Source organism: Corvus brachyrhynchos, unplaced genomic scaffold (genome assembly GCF_000691975.1).
Source record: "Corvus brachyrhynchos isolate BGI_N302 unplaced genomic scaffold, ASM69197v1 scaffold52, whole genome shotgun sequence".
NCBI classification, from domain to species: domain Eukaryota; kingdom Metazoa; phylum Chordata; class Aves; order Passeriformes; family Corvidae; genus Corvus; species Corvus brachyrhynchos.
The window spans coordinates 805187-826763 of record NW_008237221.1 but is presented as its reverse complement, the minus strand read 5'-3'; the positions used below and the strand labels follow the sequence as shown (position 1 = coordinate 826763).

The 21577-nt window shown below is 41.8% G+C and overlaps 1 protein-coding gene across 4 annotated transcripts in view; it reads right to left on the bottom strand.

Moving 5' to 3' along the window:
- DPP6 (dipeptidyl peptidase like 6) overlaps window positions 1–21577 on the bottom strand; it is a 540742-nt gene that overhangs the window by 10740 nt on the left and 508425 nt on the right. For all 4 annotated transcript variants that reach the window (XM_017728903.1, XM_017728904.1, XM_017728905.1 and 1 more), the window contains exon 17: window positions 2487–2534. In XM_017728903.1, coding sequence (XP_017584392.1) covers window positions 2487–2534 — 48 coding nt within the window. The remainder of the gene's footprint in view (window positions 1–2486; window positions 2535–21577) is intronic.

Here is a 21577-nt window from a genome sequence, read left to right as displayed (position 1 = left end):
GGAAAGAGCCCCTCTTTAGGAGACACTTCAGGTTGTATATCTTACATGGTGGGAAATGTCTCCATGTGATGGCAAAGATCCTAAGCCCCATGGAGGAAGGATTCAAGGGCTGGGGTGAGTAGATCCTGGTCTGGGGAGTCTGTCATCAGTGGTCATTCCCCTGGCATCAGTTTGGGTGTGAACCAGGGGGATCCAGGGCATTATCTCTGCCACATGAACCCAAGGAGGGTGTGAGATTTCACACCACATTATGTTTCACTGAATGTAACTTCCCTTTTGAGACACACTGATAAATAGATATGTAACCCCAGAAATAGACATGTAACCCCAGCTCCTCAAATAACACTTCTGGTACCTGATTATCCTGCTCTCACTGCCCATCTCTGCTGGACAGGCAGACAAAAACTTGCCCTTCCCAGTTAACACATTTCAGAGACCTTTCAGCAGTAGTATATTGGTTCAGTGAATATTCACCCTGCTTCTGCAAAGCCTGGTTCTTTATCAAAACCACAACCCCCACAAAAGTGTCAAAGCAACAGCCTATTACATTTAGTTAAATATTAAGATTCTCATTTAATTATGGCACACACAAGTAGCTTTATCAGCAGAAAGGGGCTTGGCACGTAGGGGAATTTAGTCAAGCCATTTTATTTGTTCATATAATTGCATTCACAGAAAGCCAGGAAGACTGTGAAGGAAATAAAAAAGATTGGCATATCTCCTAAAGGACGATCCTTTTTGCTTTAGGACCACAGGGAGCTTGAGTCTGTGGAGTACAAATGGTCATTGCTTAATTAAATGTAAGCACACTCTAATATTCAGTGCAACTCACTATTATCAGATTATTGCAGAATACAGAGGCAAACTCCCTTTTATAGAGTAATGGGCTCATATTAAATAAGTAAATTCAGTAACATGCAACTGTCAGTTGCCCTTCATTCAAAAGCAAAAGAATGAGGGGGGAAAAAAGAAAAGAACCAGGGGAAATGGTAATTGTATGCAGAAGATCATGAATTTCAGTAGAGAATGTGTTCTGCACATGAGTAGATTGAGTTCTCTGTGTAATAGATGCTACCCATATGCATCTGTCAAAGGAAAACTAGTCCTGGTGTGTTTTGTTTTACTTTTTAAAGCCCTTCATTCACTCTTTCTGTTTTATATTTTCTGTCATTTTATTCACCTAAAAGTATTTTGTAAAACTATACAGGAGGGTATAACACCACTCATGAGAGCACTGTCCCATGCTGATATAGCCAGTCAGACATCTCCATCTTGGCAGTAAAATTAAGGTGTTTTATTTAAAGTGCGGGAGAAAGAAAGTGACTTTGGAGCTGCAGATCAGGGCAAAGAAACTCTCCTGGCTGAAGTGCCTCATGGGCATCAGCTGGGCTGCTCTGGGGTTATACTTGGGGAGGGCACTGCCAAGCTCACGCTCTGCTGGGAAGAAGAAGGAGCTGACACTCCCTTGTGCAGAGAGTCTTTCCTGTCACACTGACTACCTCAGTGGGAAATGAAGCAGCTCAGCATTTCACAGTAAACCTTTAGTTTGAGTGCCAAATCTCTTGGTTTGCTCACTCTTTTTTTTTTTTTCTTTTGAGATAAGAGCAGTGAGCTGCTGTAAGTGCAGGTAAGTGAAACTGATACTTGATAAACAGGTATTGACCATGTACAAAGCAGATAGAAATAGAATAAAGGTGTTGCTTATTATTTGCGTCATATCAGTGCCTGAAGTCCCTAACTGCAGTTAAGGATGGGCTGAACTCTTTGCTAAAACAAAAGATGATGTTTTCCCATTAAAACGATGGGAGAAGATAAATCTTGGTTTCACGTGAGACTCAATGCCACATCCCACCAGAGTGGAACCCCAGAAACTCCATGGCTTTCTGGACTCCACATTGCCAGCCTGGTAATGGCTATAGGGAGTGCCAAATATTTTGAGGGAAGAAACCTATTTTTGGAATAATTACAGCTTTGCACTGATGTAGATGCAAATCATTAGCATGAAAAAGCTTTACCAAATAGTAAGTGTTACAATCTCTGTGGGCAGGTCAGGGAACCAGGCAGAGGCACCACTTGTGAGGCTCACTCCATTATCTCTGATAATTCATATCAGAGTGATTTTATTAAAACCACAGATTAGGCTAAATATTTCTTACATTTATCTTATTATCTTATTTCTTATATATGGGACTCAAAACAAAATCAGTGGAAGACTAACAAAAAGACTGAGAGGGATTTGAATTGTGCATTTTTTTGAGAAAGAGGATAACAAACATCATGCCCCAACCTGTGTGTTTTTACCCCAAACAGCAGCTGTTGTGATGGCAGCACAACAGCCCTGCAAGTCCCTTTGCCTTGCAGAAAACTTCCATTTAGGCAGAGTCTGGGCTCCCCAGGAGGGTAAGTTTAGCAAAGAGCAGCTACATCTCACTGTCCTGCCCAGCTACTTTTGTTTGAAGGATTGCAAAGCTCAAGCCCGCCCTTACTCTGTGCATCCGTTGTGTTGTGAACAGTCACCATCGGGACACGGGGACCTTGAAAAGGAGAAGAAAAGAACTTGGTTAAATTTCTATCAAAGCACACACAGACACACGTGAACCTGGTTTTGAATTCCATGGAGCTGAGGGCTCTTGAGACTCGTTTTTCATGCAAGACTAATCTAAAAAGCAAATCACCCTGGTATTAGAAAGAGTTTATGACTAAATGACAGTACTGTAGACTCAAAGACATGTGAGGTTTCAAAGCCCTTTCCCAACAGACCACTAAATGCATCTTTCGCTAATTTGTAAACATTATAATTAGCAGAAACACAATTAAATCACTCGCCTTTAAAATTATTCTAATGATGCCCAAACATCACAGCACAAAGCATTTACATTTTGTATGCTATGGATAAATGTTGCTGTTTTGCAAATTATTTTTTTCTTAATGAATTAAACACTAGCTTGTCTCTCACACTGAAAAAGGCCACATTTTCTGTCTTAAAATGCAACATTTGGGTATTGAAATCAGTCAGTGCTATACAAAGAGAATTATCATTACTATGCAGTGCACATGAGTGAACCACACAATTCACTACCACAGGATGCTGCAGCACTCAGGATGCCACAGTCTTCACCAGAGGATGCTCTAGGGTCCTTTTGTCCTTAGCACAGTGATCTGGGTTCATCCTCTTGTTCAGAAAGTCATCAAGTCGCTGATTGATAGAAAAATGGGATGGTACACGAGATCAAGTTCATATTGTAGTTGTCAGCTTCTTTCTCCCTGTTTTCCAGCTGTCATCTGGTGACTGCTCTTGGAGACAGGACACTGGGCCCAGGTGGGCTGACCCAGGACAGCCACTCACATGTTGCTCCCATACCTGTTCGTAGATTTTCCCTTGAGCCTGACAGTACTGCCCAGGAAGGTGGAAATAGCCCTGCAGTGATGGAATGTTATTCTTCACCTCAGAGACTGTTTTACTTTCCTTTGCTTTCCCCATAATTTAACGTGGTACAACTGCAGCGAGTGTGAGCAGCTGGGGAAACCCGTGTGCCCAGCAAAGGTCCCAATAGCAGGGCCAGGAGGCTCCCATGCCGTGTCTGTGGGAAGATCCCAGAATCATAAATCCGTGGAATCATCTCCGTTGGAAAACACCTCTGAGATGATTGAGTCCAACCATTAACCCAGCGCTGCAAAGTTCACCACTAAACCATGTCCCTCAGTATCACATTTACTTGTCTTTTAAACACCTCCAGGGGTGGTGACCCCATCACTTCTCTGGACATCCTGTTCCAATGCTTGGCAAACCTTTTGGAAAAGAAATTTTTCCTAATATCCAACCTAAACATCCCCTGGTGAAACTTGAGGCCATTTCCTCTTGTCCTATCACTTGTTCCTTGGGAGAAGAGCCCGACCCCCACCTGGCTACACCTCCTTTCAGGAGGTTGTAGAGAATGATAAAGTCTCCCCTGAGTTTCTTCTTCTCCGGACTAAAACACTCCCAGCTCCCTCAGCTGTTCCTCATGGAATTGTGCTCCAGACCCTTCCCCAGCTCTGTTGCCCTTCCCTGGACATGTTCCAGCACCTCAATGTCTTTCTTGTTGTGAGGGACCTGAAACAGAACACTGAATATCAAAAAACCCAACATTCTTTAAGCTTTAAGAGACTGATATCCACTGAGATTCCAACCCCTTTAAGGTGCCTTCTTAAGCCCTTCAACCTACGAGCAAATCCTGTGGGATCACCGCTTGTGCAACAGCAATTTGTGCAGGGCTGGCTGAGAAAAAGCCCCTACAATGCTGTAACTGAGAGTGTGCACACAAATGGCAAAAGCAGGTGCTGGTGAGCCATTCATACTGGTGTGGTGCATGAAATAAGTTCTTGAGAGCAAGAAAAGCTTTGAGGCGCTATAATTGTGTCAGTGGTTTTCCCTGTGCTGCCAAGAGCCCGCATCCCACTGCAGGCAGTCAGGAGTGTTTCATCCAGACCTCACGTGGACAGAGAAAAGGCAGAAAAATATTTTATTTATAATTAAGCTGACTAACATGGCAGCCTGACTTTCGTTTCTTTGTAACTGAGAATCTTCTCCCCTGACAATCCAATTCATTTTTAGAATGCAGGAAGGTGGATTATAATGAACAAAGGAAAACAGGTTTACTCACCAGGATTTAGATAAATTTACCTTTCTCCTACTGATATACATTGATATGCTGACTGTATTTATTTATAAATCTGCCCTGCTTTTTCCCTGCAGTCCCAGAAGCCAGACTGCTGGAAAAGCAACAAACCTAATAAACATGGGCATGATAAAATCATCACTGAAAATAAAAGGAATCCTCCCAAATGACTCCAGTTGGAGCTAGAGCAGTCCGTTAATTAACACCAAAATGCCAACAAAAAGAAAGGGATAGAGAGAGAAATACAATGCATATAATCCCTATATTTTCTAATTTATTTTTCCTTTTTTTTATTGGCATTGAAAAAGCTGTGAGAACCTAATAAATAAATAAAGATTCTAGTGTGTAGTTTAGAAAATTACATGTATTACATATTGTGTTTCCTTAGTCTCTCACTACTAACTACTGCTACTGTCATCTCCCCAGATCAATGTTTTTAAGTGAAGTCCTACATAAAGATATTGTTTGAGGTAATATGAAATTAAAAAAAAAATAAAATGAATAAGTATCCTTGAAAAACCAGATTTTTGACTTGCCTAATTTTTATTTTTTAACAAAGAAGGAAAAATGGTAAAGACAGAAAACTACAGAGTAGAATCATCTCTGTGAGAAGAATTACTCTTGATATTAAATATTCTCAATGACAACACTCCAGTTAAAGAACACGTTTCACTTGTGAGCAGGCTGAAAGTTATCAAGAAGAAAAAGTCACTTTTTAAGGAATGACATAAATTGCTTATTTCAATGCCAGTTTTTAAAGTAAAACAACCCAGTTACATGCTAGACTGCGTCTTTTAATGCACACACATCAGAAGTCTTTCAACACTCACAAGTTGAGCGCCTAATGCCTGACAGGGACAGAAAGAATTCCTTGAAATGAGAAGTGTGTATTCATTAACTGCCTCCCCAGCTTTATTTCCAAACCTGTGGCGGTGTGACAGTCCCATTACACATGCCATCTGCTAAATGCCATCCACTGTCATGCGCCGATCTGAGAGGGAAACCTGATTTGTTCAGTGAGCTGCTGGGAGCTGACAGAAGCAGAGCGAGGACATCCTCTGCTCCGTGTCTCCTTCCTCCAGAGCCCGTCCAAACGGGCTTTGATGGGGACTCCTGAGCCCCCACGTTCTCAGGCACATTCTGCTGCTTCTGTTCTTTAATCAGCACTGATGATCCCCCGGTGTCTACCTTCCCCCCTCAGAAACCTTGTGGGTGCTCTGCCTCTTGCTCACAGAGGTCCTGAGAGCATGGGAGCATCAGGATCCTTGAAGGATAAAACTCACTTGTGCTCCTTGAAGGATAAAACACAAAGTGCTCCACTTTAAGTACGTAAAGCAGACACTGAGCTGCTTTGCCTTGATTTGCAAAAGTAAGAGAGACCCAGCTCATACCTTATAACCTCATGACTGTTCCCAAAATCATGAGCAGGCCACTCTCTGCATGACATCGTGAAGATGATGCTGTTGGATTTCTTGCCCCAGAGGGGTAGGTGCAAGCAGGGCTGTGACATTCCCCAAGGTGTGGGACCTGGCACTCCTGCTCCCCGTCACCTCCACCAGAATTTTTAGGGGTGGCACCATAGAGGTCCCTGTTATCCCTCTCTGCATCCCTGTGTCAGGACTGGGATGGGATGTGCTTGAATGCCACTGTAGGCTCCACTCCCCTCTCCTGCCTCCAGCACTGCACCAGCCAACTCCAGCATCCTGACAGAAGTTTAGAAGTTGTTTCTTTACTTGTAGCTTAAGAGAAAGGAGCAAAACTATTGACAGAACTTCTGTGTATAGACACACTCTGTACATCTCAGATAGATGCACAGTTAATAATGCTGCACAAAAGTCTAGTTACATGAATTAGATTTTCAATTAATACAGCTGAAAGTCTGGGTTTATCATAAGGCCTTTGACTTTAAAACCATTACTGTAATTATCCATGCAAGAAGTAAATTGAGCTATACTGCTCTAATGACAACAGGCCAATTTATCACCCAGGAGGTGCTACCCATCATGATGTGAATGGGCACAGAAACTCAGTGCCTCAGTAATTTGACAAGAAAAAGCACTGGCCATGGTTTGTCATCAATTTTTAAGCAGCCTTTATTATTATTTCCAAAAAGGTTCTGCTTAAGCATGATCAGAAAGAAGCAACTCTAGATTTTTAAGTGATAAGGTATAGATTTCTAGAATAAAAATGGCAAATCTTTTTATAACCTTGAAGAAAATATTTACCAGACATTTGTTTTGTAATACTTTTTATACTCCAGCGTATTCCTGATGTTTTCATGATCTAAACAACATAAGGAATTACATAAATTATTATAACTTTAAAATGAAAGTAGTGATTATAAAAAGAATATGAAGTAAAATTGAAGAAAAGTTAATCAAAATTATAGAAGTGTTTAAAAAGGATAAAAGGAGGAATTGTCTTATTCTTCTCATCTATATTCTCAAAGGCTTCAGCGTTGCAGATAATTTCAGACCAGAAGCTAAATTCACAGTGTGTAAACAATGAAAATTCAAATACTCTCTGCCAGTGCCACCAGCATATCTCTTAAGCACTGATGAATGATTTAAAAGAGCAGCTGCAGCCGATGGGAGCTGAAAGGGTCTGGCTCTGCACAAGTGAGATAATTGGCAACAGCCATCTCTGTGTACAGATTCCAGATCTCTTTATTTGCTAATCCATGAATTATTTATACGTGCTGCATAAAGTTCATATGTTGGGGTGATATTATCAGCATAATAAATAAAGACATGGGGAGTTCCGTGAACCAGGGCTCACAATTAAAATATTTCTCCATTTGCAGCATTTTCCAGCCGATGCTATGGACAGATGTTCGTGCTGTTTGCTTTGGCAACCTTGTTGACATAAACATCAAACAGATTTATGCTGCTATTCACCCTCCCCAAGGCATTTAATTTTTTAATCAAATCTTTACTTCCTCAAATGTAGCTTGTCTTGTAAAATAATCAATCCTGGCTTGTTCTCATGCAAGCACTCTGATGGTACTGCTTGTCTCTGCCCTGTGTGATACTGGTAATAAATTTCATGCTTACTTTATGTGGAGCAGAAATAAATCTGGTTGCTCTGAGGCAGCATCAGTTATCAGTGACTAGAGGGCAAATGAACAAGAGATTTGGTCTTAATTCCACTACACAAAACAGGCCTGACAGGTTCTTCAAAAGGTTGCTGGAATGAATAAGCGTGGTCAGGTCCTCAGTCCATTCCATGGGATTTTGAGAGGTGCCTGCAAAGAGCAGTGTGGGAAGCTGGGCTGGCACTGACCAGCTCATCCCGCTCTCTGTCCTATGGCCACTGAAGGACATGAGGCCTTTGGGTCCCAGAAGATCCTTGCTGCTTCAGGAAATCGTGTGTTACAAAAGTATTGACAAACTCCCTCTAAATGTAATTGGGTTTGCTGATGTAATTCCTACTGGTGTCTTGTTCTTCTGGTAGGAGCTGCCTTCCAATGTGAAGCTGTACAGGCTGTCACTCCAATTTGCACCTTTTTGGAGTTGTTCCAACAATCTGTTTTCTACTAAGCATGAGTATTTCCATCATAGTCACAGCAGTCATGTGTCCTCAAAAGCTCTCATCCAGTCAGATAAACTAGATTATTTTAGTTCCCTTTTGTAGGACAAAGTTTCTTTTCATCTTATTCTTTGATGCAAGAGTGTTTTACATTCAGTTCCTTGTTCCTGAACAGAAAAGACCAGAACTCTACCCCTGCTGTTGAGGATGTCCTAATTGGTTCTTATACTGAAACTGCTACTTGCCCAGTTCCATGGAAAATTCCGTGCCTGATCCATCCTAAGAGAGCATTCACCTACTCCATGACCACAGCAGGTAGGCAGTTTGCTAATCCAGTGGTCAGCATTGTGTGCCCAGGCACACATCTGCTCTGCTGAGGCATTTGTAACTTTTGAGCTTCAAACACACAAGACAAATTCTTGCCCTGAGTTGCCATGTGCTTAATTTTGCTCTTTGTATTATTAATTTCTCCCACTCCAGCCCTGCAAGACATCCGGATTCTCTAGTATTTATCTCTGCCTTCTGATGATGCTTATCAGCTTTGTGTCTTAACAAATTCCACCAGCTTCATCCAGCCTTGGGCTCCCAGGCTGCCAAGGAACAATCTGAGTCGGGTCATTCCCCAGGCCAGCTCCTAATGAACCCTGCGGCTGATCTCCAATTAGCCTTTTATTCCTCTTCATCATAATCTACTTCCTGTTCGTTTTGCTGGTACTTAACCTTCGCTCACAATTCTTTCACTAATCTCCCTCTTCTCCTTCTTAATTAATATTGGCCAATGAGGTGTCACATTGAGTGGGCTGAGCATTTCCTCCCTTTCATGAGGCTTTGGCTAAGGTTCTGAAGAGCCATAATGCAATAATGCATGTGGATGGATCCAAAAATGAACGTGGAAAACATACAAACTCCAGGGCATGGAGCAGGTATATAACCACTGTAGTGATAAGATTGGCTGTGAAAAGGAGGAAGATTAGAAGAATTTGCTTGCAGTGTTCATGAATCTGGTAATGCACCCCTGGAGTTGCAAGTACCAGAGGCAGGAGGGAACAACTTCAGTTCACATGGGGGTAACTGACTTCCCAAAAGCCCAGGGCATTTTTTTCTAGTATGCTGGTCCAATCTATGGAATCTGAACAGAAATCCCCATACTCAACTCCCTCTTTTTTCCAGGTTCTGTTTTATTTGAATACCTCAATTTAACCTCTTTCAATCCAATTTTCATCCAGTATTTCTGCAAACTTTGAAAAGAGATGAAACCAAAAGTTAACATTTGTCCCTATTTTTAAAGTATAAGTTTCTTATTGGATTAGTACATGCTAACCCTAAAAGAAATACCATATGTGGGGGACTATGTCTGGCGTTTTCTGTATTCCCTGACTACTCCGGAAAGTCACTGGATAGCTCAGCATGTCCAAGGAGGTTGTGCACTCTCCATTCTTGGAGGCTTTGAAGGCAAGACTAGACAGAGTCCTGAGCAGCCAGGTCTGATATCCTCTCTGACCCTGCTGGGAGCAGGCGGTTTCACTAGAGACCTCCTAAGGCTCCTCTCAACCTGAATTCTCCTATGATTTTGTAATTTCACATTAAAAAAGTCACAATAGGGTGGTGAGTTACTGGAAGTAGTTTCCCAGAGAAGTTGTGGTTGTCCCATCCTTGGAAGTGTTCAAGGCCAGGCTGGATGGGGCTTTGAGCACCCTGGTCTAGTGGAAGGTGTCCCTGCCTATGGCAGGGTGTGGAACAAGATGAGCTTCAAGGTCCCCTCCAAAGCAAACCATTCCATGATTCTGTAATATTCAAGGAAAAAGGATAATTCCTTATAATTGCAGCATAAAAGAAAATGCTCTCTCTCAGTGCCATTTACACCTCATTAACAGACTGAATAAAACCTCATTGCATATTTTATGTTTATTCCAGTAAAAACCTGGTAGAAATTGATTTAGGTAATCTTAATTTATTCTTTTCCATAAGTAAAATTCTCTTGCAACAAAATAATTATTTCCTAGCTAATTAAGTAATAACTGGTGCTGGATATTAACTTAAAAACCACCACCAACATCCATAAATAACATTGTTTCCCATTGTCTGGTTATTAAGCTGTTTTCCTCTCATGAGTTCTCAGGTTTTAATATACCCTTAATGTACTGACTGCATTAATAAGGGGCTTAACAAGTACCATGCAAACAGAAAACAAAAGCCACCAATAAACCTTACAGCTGGCCCAGCTGGCAAACAAGGTGAAAGAAGCAGTTTTCCTCAGAGGAAGCTTTAAATCTTGTGAGATGGTAACATCTGTACTACCCTCTGCAGAATAATGAGTTCATCCAAGGTTGCTCATATAGCTGGAAATAATGCACATGCACCCTGGTCTCGACACGCAGGAGGCTTCTGCCTGATTTGTGAAGCTTCATTATTTGAAGCATCAGAGGAAGCCTGTTGTCATGGTCATTTGTCTCCTGTGAGTGGAGCTCAGATAAAATTTTGTGTGTACAGAATGACCAAGTGACAGGAACCCTGGATGGAAGCAGATGATAGATCACCTTCCTCTGGACAATGCCAGGCAGCTCATATTTACAAGCAAGAATCAAAATGAAAGCAAGATCAGAACATGTAAAAGCAAGGAACACAGAGGGCTTTGCAGAATGGGGCCATTTCAAAGAGGAGAGGAATTTTGGCTTTAATTCCACAATATTTTTTCGTGCACTGAAAATTACAGACATTTTCTATTAATTTTATTGTTAAATATTCATGCATAATAGTTTGGGGTGGTTTTCCACCTATTTTTATGTCACTGAGTACTTATGGGGAGTTTACAACACACTAAAGATGTGTAAGAATAGAATGAAATACTTTATAACAATTTAAGCAGACCACTTTAAGCAGTGGTCTGCTTAAAGGAAGAAAAAATGTACTGGAATATCCACAGAAGTCACCATTTTAATTAATCTCAAACTATAGCCATAACTGTGTTGTTAACAGGAGATAGAAGTTCTCATCCAGCTCCCAAACCAAGAATACCATCCTCTCTTTTCCTGCAGAAAAAGCTCTGGTGGTACCTTCTGCTTGCGCAAAAGAGGGTTTTCATGCCAGCCTGCTGTTTTGCAGTTGTACAGCATGTGAGGGAGTGAGAATGAGCATCCCCCACCCTGCCTTCACCCACGGGATTTGTGACCCATGAACCGCGCACAAAGGACTTGGGAAGCGAGAGCCAACCTCGGCTGTTAAGTAAGAAAAGGAGTCAAGTGAATGCAAATGTGAATTATATAGTAATTATAATATAAATAGGGCCCAGAGATTAAGTCTGTGCATGCTTTCAAACAGCAGAAACTAATTTAGGCTTCATAAGCCTCAGGAAAAGTTCCAAAAGGTCACAGTTTGCCTGGAAGCGCTAATTACAGCCTCCCGCTACCGGGTACACAAGAACCTGAGGTTGTGGTAATCATCCTTGCATGGGAAACCACTCTGGTCACAACAGATAACACTCACCAGTGACCTGAGATGTGAGCAAGCCCCGGGAATGCCTGCCAGGCCCCAGCACGCTGCTGTGCCCGTTTAGCATCCAGCTGGGTGGGAACCTGCAGGCACACGGCTGGGGCACACCCGGCTCCTGGATGCCCTGAGCGCATCACAGGACATTCAGCTGTGCTTGAGCATTATCTCCGTGTTTCTGATGGATCTTGGGGTTTGTTAGACAGGTATTTTGGCCAGGATAACAGTCCTGGGTGGTAACACAAGAGTAAAACCTCTTGGGGGGTGCCTGCCCTGCTCTACCTGGACAGACACCCCCGTGTTCAGACCCCCAGAGCACACACTGTCAAATATTGGCTTCCTGCCCCTTGCTGTAGACCCAGAACCAAGCCAAGGACAGCTCAGATAGTTCAGAAAACCTGAGCCCCCAAGACCTGCACACCAAGAACCAAGTAGCAAAAATCTATATTGGAGTATATTATAGCACTTGGTGGGATTTAAAATAACATTAAAACTGGGTGAACTGATGAAAACTGTATTTTATTTTTGAATTATATAGAATATGGATACCAGTCGACTCTGGAGTGCAGCAGTAATAGGCTGCAGTCATTAGGTGGCCCATAAAAAACTTCTAAATGATTCTTAGGGTGGTCCTGTGCAGGGACATTGGTTGACTTCAATGGTCCTTGTGGATGCCCTCTAACTAAGGGTATTCTATGTTTCCATAATGATGAAATTCTCACTCAGTTTCCCCAGGACACTGCATTTAGTATTGTCCATTCCCATCCCTACCTCAGCCAATTGGTCCCATCCCATCATATCCCACACTCCCTTGCAAGATCAGAAATGTTTGTGAAATCATCCAGTAAAGCAGCAGAACAGCTTCTAGAACTGATCCCAGCAGGAAAAAAAAAAAAAAAATCTATTTAATTTTCATTTAGTTCAGTTCCTGGGCCCAGCTAAGAATGAACCTGTTTGTGGCACAGGCAGCAGATTGGTGAAAAAGCCCCTGAGGTGGACAGAGGGTGGATCTGCACTGACTTTGTCTTCCAGTCCTTGTGGACAGGCAGTGCTGTGTTCCTCTGAGATGTACTGATGAAAAATACAATGAGGAGCTTTATAGGGGATTATTGCATTTCACAGTAAGGCGAGGTGGGGCACAGGGAGGCACAACCTGTCGGGGACAGGAGGTAGAAACAACCTTTCCCTTCATTTCCTCCTCCCAGCCACCACCTGAGAATTATTGCTTATGGTGTCAGCAGTAAAAAAGTATTTTAAGTTGGCTCTCAGCCTTGCCTGAGGTCTTCAGAGCTACTGACGTGGCTACATGGAGCTGCAGCCTCCAGCTGGTCAGCATTTCACATTTGTTTAAACCGAGGTGTGCCTATTGCACTTTTATATCCATAGGCTCTTGATTTGGTTAATAAAACTCATTTTCAGTGCTAATAGTTATTTCAGCATCCAGTTAAGTCTCTTTAGACCTCAACAACTTAATTTATCATTATATTTGCCAAAGGTCATCTGAACTGCCAAGCTCTGGCCCTCTTAGCAGGACCAGCTGCACTTAGAAAGCATTTGCATGAATTCCAGTAGGAAGTGAGACTCTCTAAGATGCTTTGCGTTTACCAGGATGGGCAGTTTTATGACATTATTAGTTGACACTAAACCCATATGCTTCAGAAACCTTGCCAGGTAGCAGGCTTTCTACCTGAGTAAATTTAAGTAGGGATTAAATGTAGGTATTTCCTCCTGGTGCATTTAGTATTGTTTTCAGACCCTGGACTGAGATATTTGCACCCATAACCACAAGCTTTCCCTGGATATCTGCCAGAGATGCTCCAAGTCACAATGAAGTGGTTACTTCGGGATGTTAAATAGGAGCTTCAGCTTCTTCATCTCTCAAAAGCAAGAAAAAGAATTTCTATTATTTTAACTTGGGTGTTAAGGGTAGAAAACACTCCTAATGAAACATCGTCCCAGTAGCATTTGACAAGCAAACTTTTTACTCTGTTCAAATCCTTCCTAGAAGCTCTGTACTTCCATATCACCCACGAGAAGCAAACAGCACACACATACATGTCTGAGGACTCTCCAAGCAAAAAAAAGCCACAGGAAGATATTTCCCCTTGCAGCTGCACTGGGTCTCCCAGACCCTGACACACTTCACAGCTGTGAAAACACAATGCATAATGACGTGCTTTAAGCCAAAATGAGTTATTATATTTTTCATAACTGCTTTAGTGCTGCTATAACTCAGAATCCAGACCCTTGTTCAAGAGATCCCTGCCTGTCTCTGAAGGCACTGAGCAATGCTGTGGGGGCACAGGAGGCTGGAGCCCCATCCTGCAACACACTGAGGGCTTCTTTGCTGCTGTGGGTGCCTCCAGCTGTGGCTGGAGGGAGTTAGGAGCATCCAGCACCTGGGAGGACTGGCCCTGCACTTCTTAAGGCCCGTGGTGTAATTACAGGCTCGTTATTGGATTGCTGTTGAGACGAGGCGTCGCGTGGAGCCGCGCGCTACCAGCAAACGTCTGCGGCCATGCCTCGTTAACTCCTCACTCTGGTACCATTTAATCACTTTACATGCTGGTTTTGTCACAGGAGTGCTCTCCTGCATACTAATGGCTGGGTTTCTGTGCTAGGAAGGTTTCTTTGCACTGAATAGACTGAAGATTCACCGAAGCTTTCAAAACCACTCTGGAAATTGATCCGTCTAGGAGCCTCTGTGCCCCTTATTGTCACTGCACACCTGAGCATTGCAGTCGGTAATGGACTTTATTTTCACAACACCTCTCTAGGAAGCTGGAGCTCCAAGACTGACTTGAGCTCCCTAAAGGAGCTCGTGACAGCAGAAAAAAACCAAACCCGTGAGTCCTGACCAACATTTGGCAGCTGGTTAGGACTTCTCAGACCACTGTTACCAAATGTGTCTTGGAATTTTCCATGTCTGGATGTGGGGGAACAAATTAAAACAATTATTGTAAAAAAAAACTGTTTGTAAGTGTACGTATCATAGGTGTCCACATCCAACTCAGGATTTAGAAAATCCTTATACAAAAACCATGATTATTTTGTAATGGGAAGGAGAAAAAAGAAAGCAACCCACCTGCTTTTTGCAGATGTATCTGCTTAAATATGGAGCTGTTTTATAGTTCATAAATAGCCCAATATATTCAGGGAAGAGCTAAGCTGTATACTTCTGTTATGGCTTGCACTGATGTTTACCTGAGCATAACAACTGCTAATTACAATCTGGTTCCAGCAATGTTATTGAGGACACTGTGACACACAACATTTCTACGTGATATTTAAGGCAATATATGGGCAATGTAGAGAGGTTTAAAACACTGCCTTATAAATTTGTGCTTTGTGAATCATTGATTTACATCTGCTTGTCCATAGTTAGTAAAAATATTCTCATCTCCAGATTTTCCATTGCTTTCCTGGGATGGTAGGCCTGGCCCAAATGGCACAGGTTAAAAGGTCTGATTAAATGAAGGAACTGAGGAAGATGTAGAAAGAGGTTCATTATTCTCCTGCCTGAAGGCATGAGCCAACCTCTCATTGCAGGAGCTGGGCAGACACGTCCCTGATGGGTACATTATTGCAAAAATCCTGAAGAGGGTTAATTATCCACCATCCACGATGGAGACAGGCTGCAGAAGGAGACACATTTCTGGTCTGTTCCAGGAGTCAGTGCTGCTTTTCCTTGGAGTACTGTCTTGAAATATGAGGAAGGAAACGGGGGTCATGATACTTGACTCCAGACGTGTCCATAGGCAAACCACTTATTCTCACTGTACCTCTGCTCCCCACTTGGTAAAAGCATGAAAATGATCATCTGGAGAAAGGTTGCAAAAGAATTTTCATACCTTTCCATAATTCAAATTAAAAACTTAGTGCAGTATTTATTTTGCCAACAATAAAACTTCTACTCCCTCTTCCTTTATCCTGATAAATATCAGTATAGGATTTTCCCGAGATATTAAATAGTATTAAGCTCTTTCTGTTCAAGGAGTCATAAATGTAAAAATTGGTGCCAAAAATATCTCTGTGACATGGCCCCCTCATTTTGATGGAGAAACTGAAGAAAAATGTGATTTGATTCATTCACAGTGAAAGACAAATGTCATGATCTTCTGTCCTGAGGCAGAAAGGATTCAGACTTTTATTCACAAAGTAAGTCTCTATCAGTACAGCCCCTGTTTTTTTGATGAATGTTACAGACAAAATTTTCACAGGAGTGATCTTTTAAGTGATTTTCAGGGAAAAAGTTCCCCAAAGCCACTTACAAAAAGTGCAGATGAAGCAGACTGAACCCATAAGTAGATGGGCAAAACAAAAGAAAATGTTACTTTGTAAGGATATTCATCAACAAATCCATGTGATTTATTGGTTTTAATTTAGCTTTTCTATGGCACGCGTTCAAGCCTTTCCAAATCAGTTGGTAATCCCATGAGAGAATAAAACACTAGGAGATTTTCCAAAATATATATCTCCTCAAAAAAGGTCAATGTCTTTATGCAGAAATGACATTAAGTATAGCCACAATACTAGAAACAATGCTCAGAATTTTATGTTTAAGAAAAAATGAAAAATCCTGGGGTTTAAATCTTGAGCTGAGCTATGCCAATGGTGCTGGTGCTGGATGCTGGTGCTTCAAAGGTTTTTCCCACCCACCCAGCTGCTGTCTGAGCTTATCTCATGCTGTTCATGGGATATGCAGCACATGAGGCAGCATTAATGACCCAGTTTTCCCACTTTTCTGACCACCTCCAGCCTCCATTAAATGTTCCCTTGCCCAGGAGGGCTGGATTGTGATTTTTAGTAAAATTCCCTTCCCATTCAAAGAAAGCAGGAGAAATGCTAGTGAGCAATCACTGACTGGATTTAGAGAGATGGCACTGGCCAAGGACACGAGCGTGGGTTTGGATCCTGGTCCCTAGAAGGAGAAATGCTTCTCCTAAAGCAGCCCTCATCACAAAACAATGATTTCACTCAACGCCTTTTGTGACCTAGACTCACCCACACTAAAAATTTCTCTGTCTGTGGTAAACTCCAGAACTACAAAACATTTCAGACTTCTGTCATCTGTGGGCAAGAGCTTGTGTTGTGTCTACATCAGTGGGCAGAACAACCTGGATACCCAAAAAGATGCCAAACTGTGGGTTTAGACCTCTCCACTGTGGAAGGCTGAACCTTGTTAAACCATGCTCCAGGCTCTATGGTGTTAAAATGTGTTTAAAAGCAAAGTCAGGACAACCTGCCACAAAGCAGAGCCAGATCACTTGATGAAACTTGGTAGTGAAAATCTTTACTGACTCCAGCAAAATTCTGGAAAATAAAACAAATGTGGAATAACAAAATCACTTTTTAAGGCTCAGCACAAACCTATTAAGTGAAAGCAGCAAGTGATGCTCTTAAGGGTTCCCATCTCCAGATGGTGCTTCCAAGTTCCACCAAGTGAGAGGAAAGAAGATAATTAAATTCTCAAGACACAATTTAAGGAGCTGGGAACTTTACAGCTACAGGCTGCCTCTGTAGAGGAAAAACTTGCAGCACTTGTCTTTAAAAGTCATAAAAGCACAGACAGAATGAATGAATGTCCAATGGCATGAGGAACTTGACTCAGATCATCGCTAATTTGGCTGTGCTTCTCCTTCATTAGTATCAATCACTCTCAAAGGAGATCCTTAAATTGTGAAGTTTTCCTAATCAGTGCTTTTGTACCACATTTTATCTGTGAATGGGATTGAAACACGATTTTTTTCTGGCAGGATGTAATAGCAATAAATCCTATTTTTAAAGATCTCCCAGGCCTATTGGCACCTCTCAGTGCCTCAGGGCCAGGAGTGCAGTTGCAGAGTTGTTGCCATTGCTGGCTCAGAGGACACGTGGGGAAAAGCAGATATACTTTTGTATTGGTTCTTTAGGTATTTTATCAAACACAGCTCAGTTACAAGATAAAATTTTGCTCTACAGCTGCAGAGTTGCCTGCTAGGAAAGACAGAAATGACTTCATATCTGTTACCTGTCATTAATGATCTACAGCATCTAGGCCAAGCTATTGAGAACTGCCAGAGAGGACGGCCAAATCAGGTGACAATATTTTAACATTTTTCTTACATGAGTCTGTTTTCTTTTCTCCAAAGAGAGAGACAGCTTTAAAGTCATTTGGCCTGCACAAGACTGACAATAAAGGCTGCCAGTCAGCCACAGACACAGCTTCCAGCAGAGATAATCTTCAAAGAGACAGGATAAACAATAGTGGTTTTGTGGCATTTTGAAACAAAGCAATCTTACTGTTTCTGGAAGAGGAGGAAGGGCTATAGAAGAAGATAGTTTCCTGTTCAGTTGCACTGTTGTCCCTCCTCAAAGTGAAAGCTGTTTCTTCCCTAACTGAATGAATAATAACACACAGTGTAGTGGCCAAGGCACTTCTCCATCACCAGCAACCATGCCAGGCATGAGACAAATCTTCCCTTAGCCCTTGTTACAGTCCTCTCCCCTCCAGTTTTCTTTGTGACATCCCTAAAAATTATTAATCCCTTCCTGATAAAGCATGATTATGGAGAACTTTAATTATCAGGCTGGTGGGCATCCCATGAACAACACTGCCCTCCCCCCATCGTTTTCATTGTGTATTAAATGTCATTAATTGCAGAGATGTATGCACAGGCCAGAGGTCTTCCTCTCTATTCCTCTTGCCTCAGAGCCAGAAGGCATTAACCCTTTGTGGGGAACCTCACACTTCCCCAGGGACATTGAGCTGGCCAGGATCAGATTTTTGGCTGAGGTCAGTTGATGGAGAAGGAGCAACTTATGTAAAGGATGCACAACACCACTGTCTGCAACATCAGGGACTTGAACTCCAGGTTCCAGGAAACCTCTGCCAGTTCTGTGAGTCCGACTGGAACTCTCTGTGATTTCAGTGATTTTTTTTTATGAGAGTGAAGACACTGCAGCCAAAGCACCTGAGTGTCAGAGTACCAATTATCCTGCAACAGAAAGGGCTGCTTCCCTTGCTTTCCCCGTGAACAACCTCATTAGGAATTGACTTTTAATGCTGGTGGGTTACACTGGGGGCAGAGGGAAGGAGTCTCTGAAGACAAAGTGTATCTATGTACAGTGGAAATATTAAAACACTGCACAGTTGACTACAGTGGTAATAATTGGTAAGGCTTCATCCTTCAGAGGAGAATGAACTATCACCTAAAAATGTGATAGCTTAGTGCTTTATTGGCTCGGGTCATTCAGGCTTGCACCCTACGTGTCTGAGTCCCACTAAAGAAACAGGAATAAATTTCTTCCCACAGCCAAAATTTGCAATTTCCTATCCTTTTCTCAATGCAACTGAAATTTACATCCCATTTCAGATGAGAAAAATCCATCCTCAATTAAATTTTTGTATGAAATAGCAAACCACTTCCATCCAGATTTTATTTCTGTTTATCTTAGAGGGAACCAGTCAAGGTGCCTGTGATGGTTTATGAGAGGAGGCAGAAGTGTAAACCCATATTTTATGGTGAAAATGGCAGTAGGAGTGACCTTGGTCAAGCAGATACTGCTTTTTCAACCGTGTCTAGAGGAGATAATCCAACAGCAGTCTGCAAAGCATCATGTTTCCTTAGCTCCTGCTACAGTAATTCGATTATGAGCACACAAAATTAGATGAAAAATAAGGTAACTAGCCTTCTGGGACTGACTGATTGCAATAAATGTTGCCTCCTGACAGTAAGCATTACACTGTCCTCTTTCAAGAGAGGTTACCTTTTTTTACAGCATGCTGCTCTCATTTCAGCCTGTGCCAAGTGGCAAAGCTGTTAAATGTATTCTGCAGATCAGAAAAAAATCTTTTAAGGCAATTATATCTTGCCTTTAAAGCACCAAAAGAGTGAGTAGAAAACTTTGAGCTCTTGACCTTTGGGATCAAATGAGCAATGCCAGAGCTTTCTTGGTTTTTTGGGGTTCTTTTACAATAGATATTTTCCCTCTCCCTTGCCTTTCATTTAAGTATCACAGAGTATTTTATAAGCACTGATTGATTGATCAAATCCTACAAACCTTGCCATCCACTGTAGAGAAGTTCAGCTGAGCCACAGACATGTCTGTGGCTCTAAACTCAATGAAATTTAGAACAGAAGGTCATAAAGGAAAGGACAGAGTGAAACTGAGGTATGGTGGAGGTTATTCTCTGTCAGTACAGAAATTGTTTTCAAGCCATAAATATTTGCCCATGCATTTGTTCTGTGGACAGCTGAGAAAATACAATTTTTTAAGGTACCACAGGCTTGATTGGAGAAAAATCATTTAATTTAGCCACCTTCAAAGATACATATGAGGCTGACATGGGGTACACCAGTGATCACTATGAGCACACATTTTCATGTCACAGTCACTGAGTACACAGCAGGACCTGAGATCTGGGTGCTTTTATACATATTGATGCATTTTATACATATTATGGAGGTTTATGCATTTTATACATATTTATATACAAATTTATGCATGTTAGACATATTATGGAGAAGAAAGCACCAAGCAGCCACAGGTACTGTCTGACACTGTCTGGTCTTGAACATCAGCTCCAGCTGTGGGGTTTTTTTGGGAAGCAGAGATGGGCACTCCTGGCAGAAGCCCTTGGGGAGCAGACATTTTAAGGCAAACTCTTGTTCACCCTGGTGGGCTTGCTCTGTCTGGTTGATCAGGATAAGCAGGCTCCCTTTGTATATCCTCATCAAGGAGTTTTTCCATTTATGGGTTATATGTACACGTGAATAAATAAGATTTCCTGTTAATCAAAACGATACTAGAGCATGAGTGCTTGTGAGCAATAAGCCAACACCCTGAGGAACTGAGGCATGGCCAAGCTCTGGCTCAGCAGTCTGAGGAGCTGTGGAACAGGAATTCTCCTGTTAGTGGATCCAGGTGATTCTCCATGAAACCACAACACCTATGTATATGACCAAAGCCTGACAGCATGATATTTTTATCCAGAAGTCTGCACTTCATCCAGAACAGAGGTTTACACTGACCTGTCTCACGTCAGCTGCAACAGGAACCAAAGGGAGCTGTCCCAGCTGCAAGTGCACCCATAGCGCACATCTGAAGTTAGATGGACCCAACATGAAAAGTGCCCAAAAAAAATGTGGTTCCTGTAAACTGCTTGAAAGCAAATAGGTTGAAAGACCTCTCACTTTCAGTCATGTAAATAAGGAATAACTCCACCAAATGCAATGGACTGATATTTTTATAAGCTCACTGAAAATGGAAATTCTACCAAGATTTCTGTATTTTCTCATGTATACATTTTTTTTTTTGGAGGTATCTAAATGGAGACACTGAGATGAGCTCCACAGATGAAGCTGTGCTGTATTTGTGCTACAGTGACGTTTCAGTTTGAGGATTTAGTCCGGAATAATGAAAATTCAGACAAAGATATATTCAGCAGATGTAAACACATCTAACCCTAATGACCCTATAATTGAGTTATTGTGTACAGCAGCTGAGAATCAGGCCCATGGTTCATTATGCAAAATCATCATCTTGTGTACTGGATTAATGTGCACACTAATAAAACTCATTAACCTCTTCAGGTATTGCTGCAGGTTTTTGTGGATGAGATCTAATGTAATCAAAAACTTATCACCTCATAACTGTTGATAAGGCCCTTTATAAACCTGAATCTTGTTATTCACAAACGATTCTCATTATGGTTAAACAATTATCTTGGTGCAAAGGAAATGGACACTGTCTGGTGGCTTCTGACAGCTGTTCTTGAAAATAAGAAGAAAAATAAGTAAGGTTTATCTTTTAAAGAGAGGAACTTTGTAAATGTAATATTTACTACAGAACTGAATGTTTATTAACAAAGGACACTTCTCTGTGTATAATTGCCATAGCTATAAATTCATATTTACAGGTAA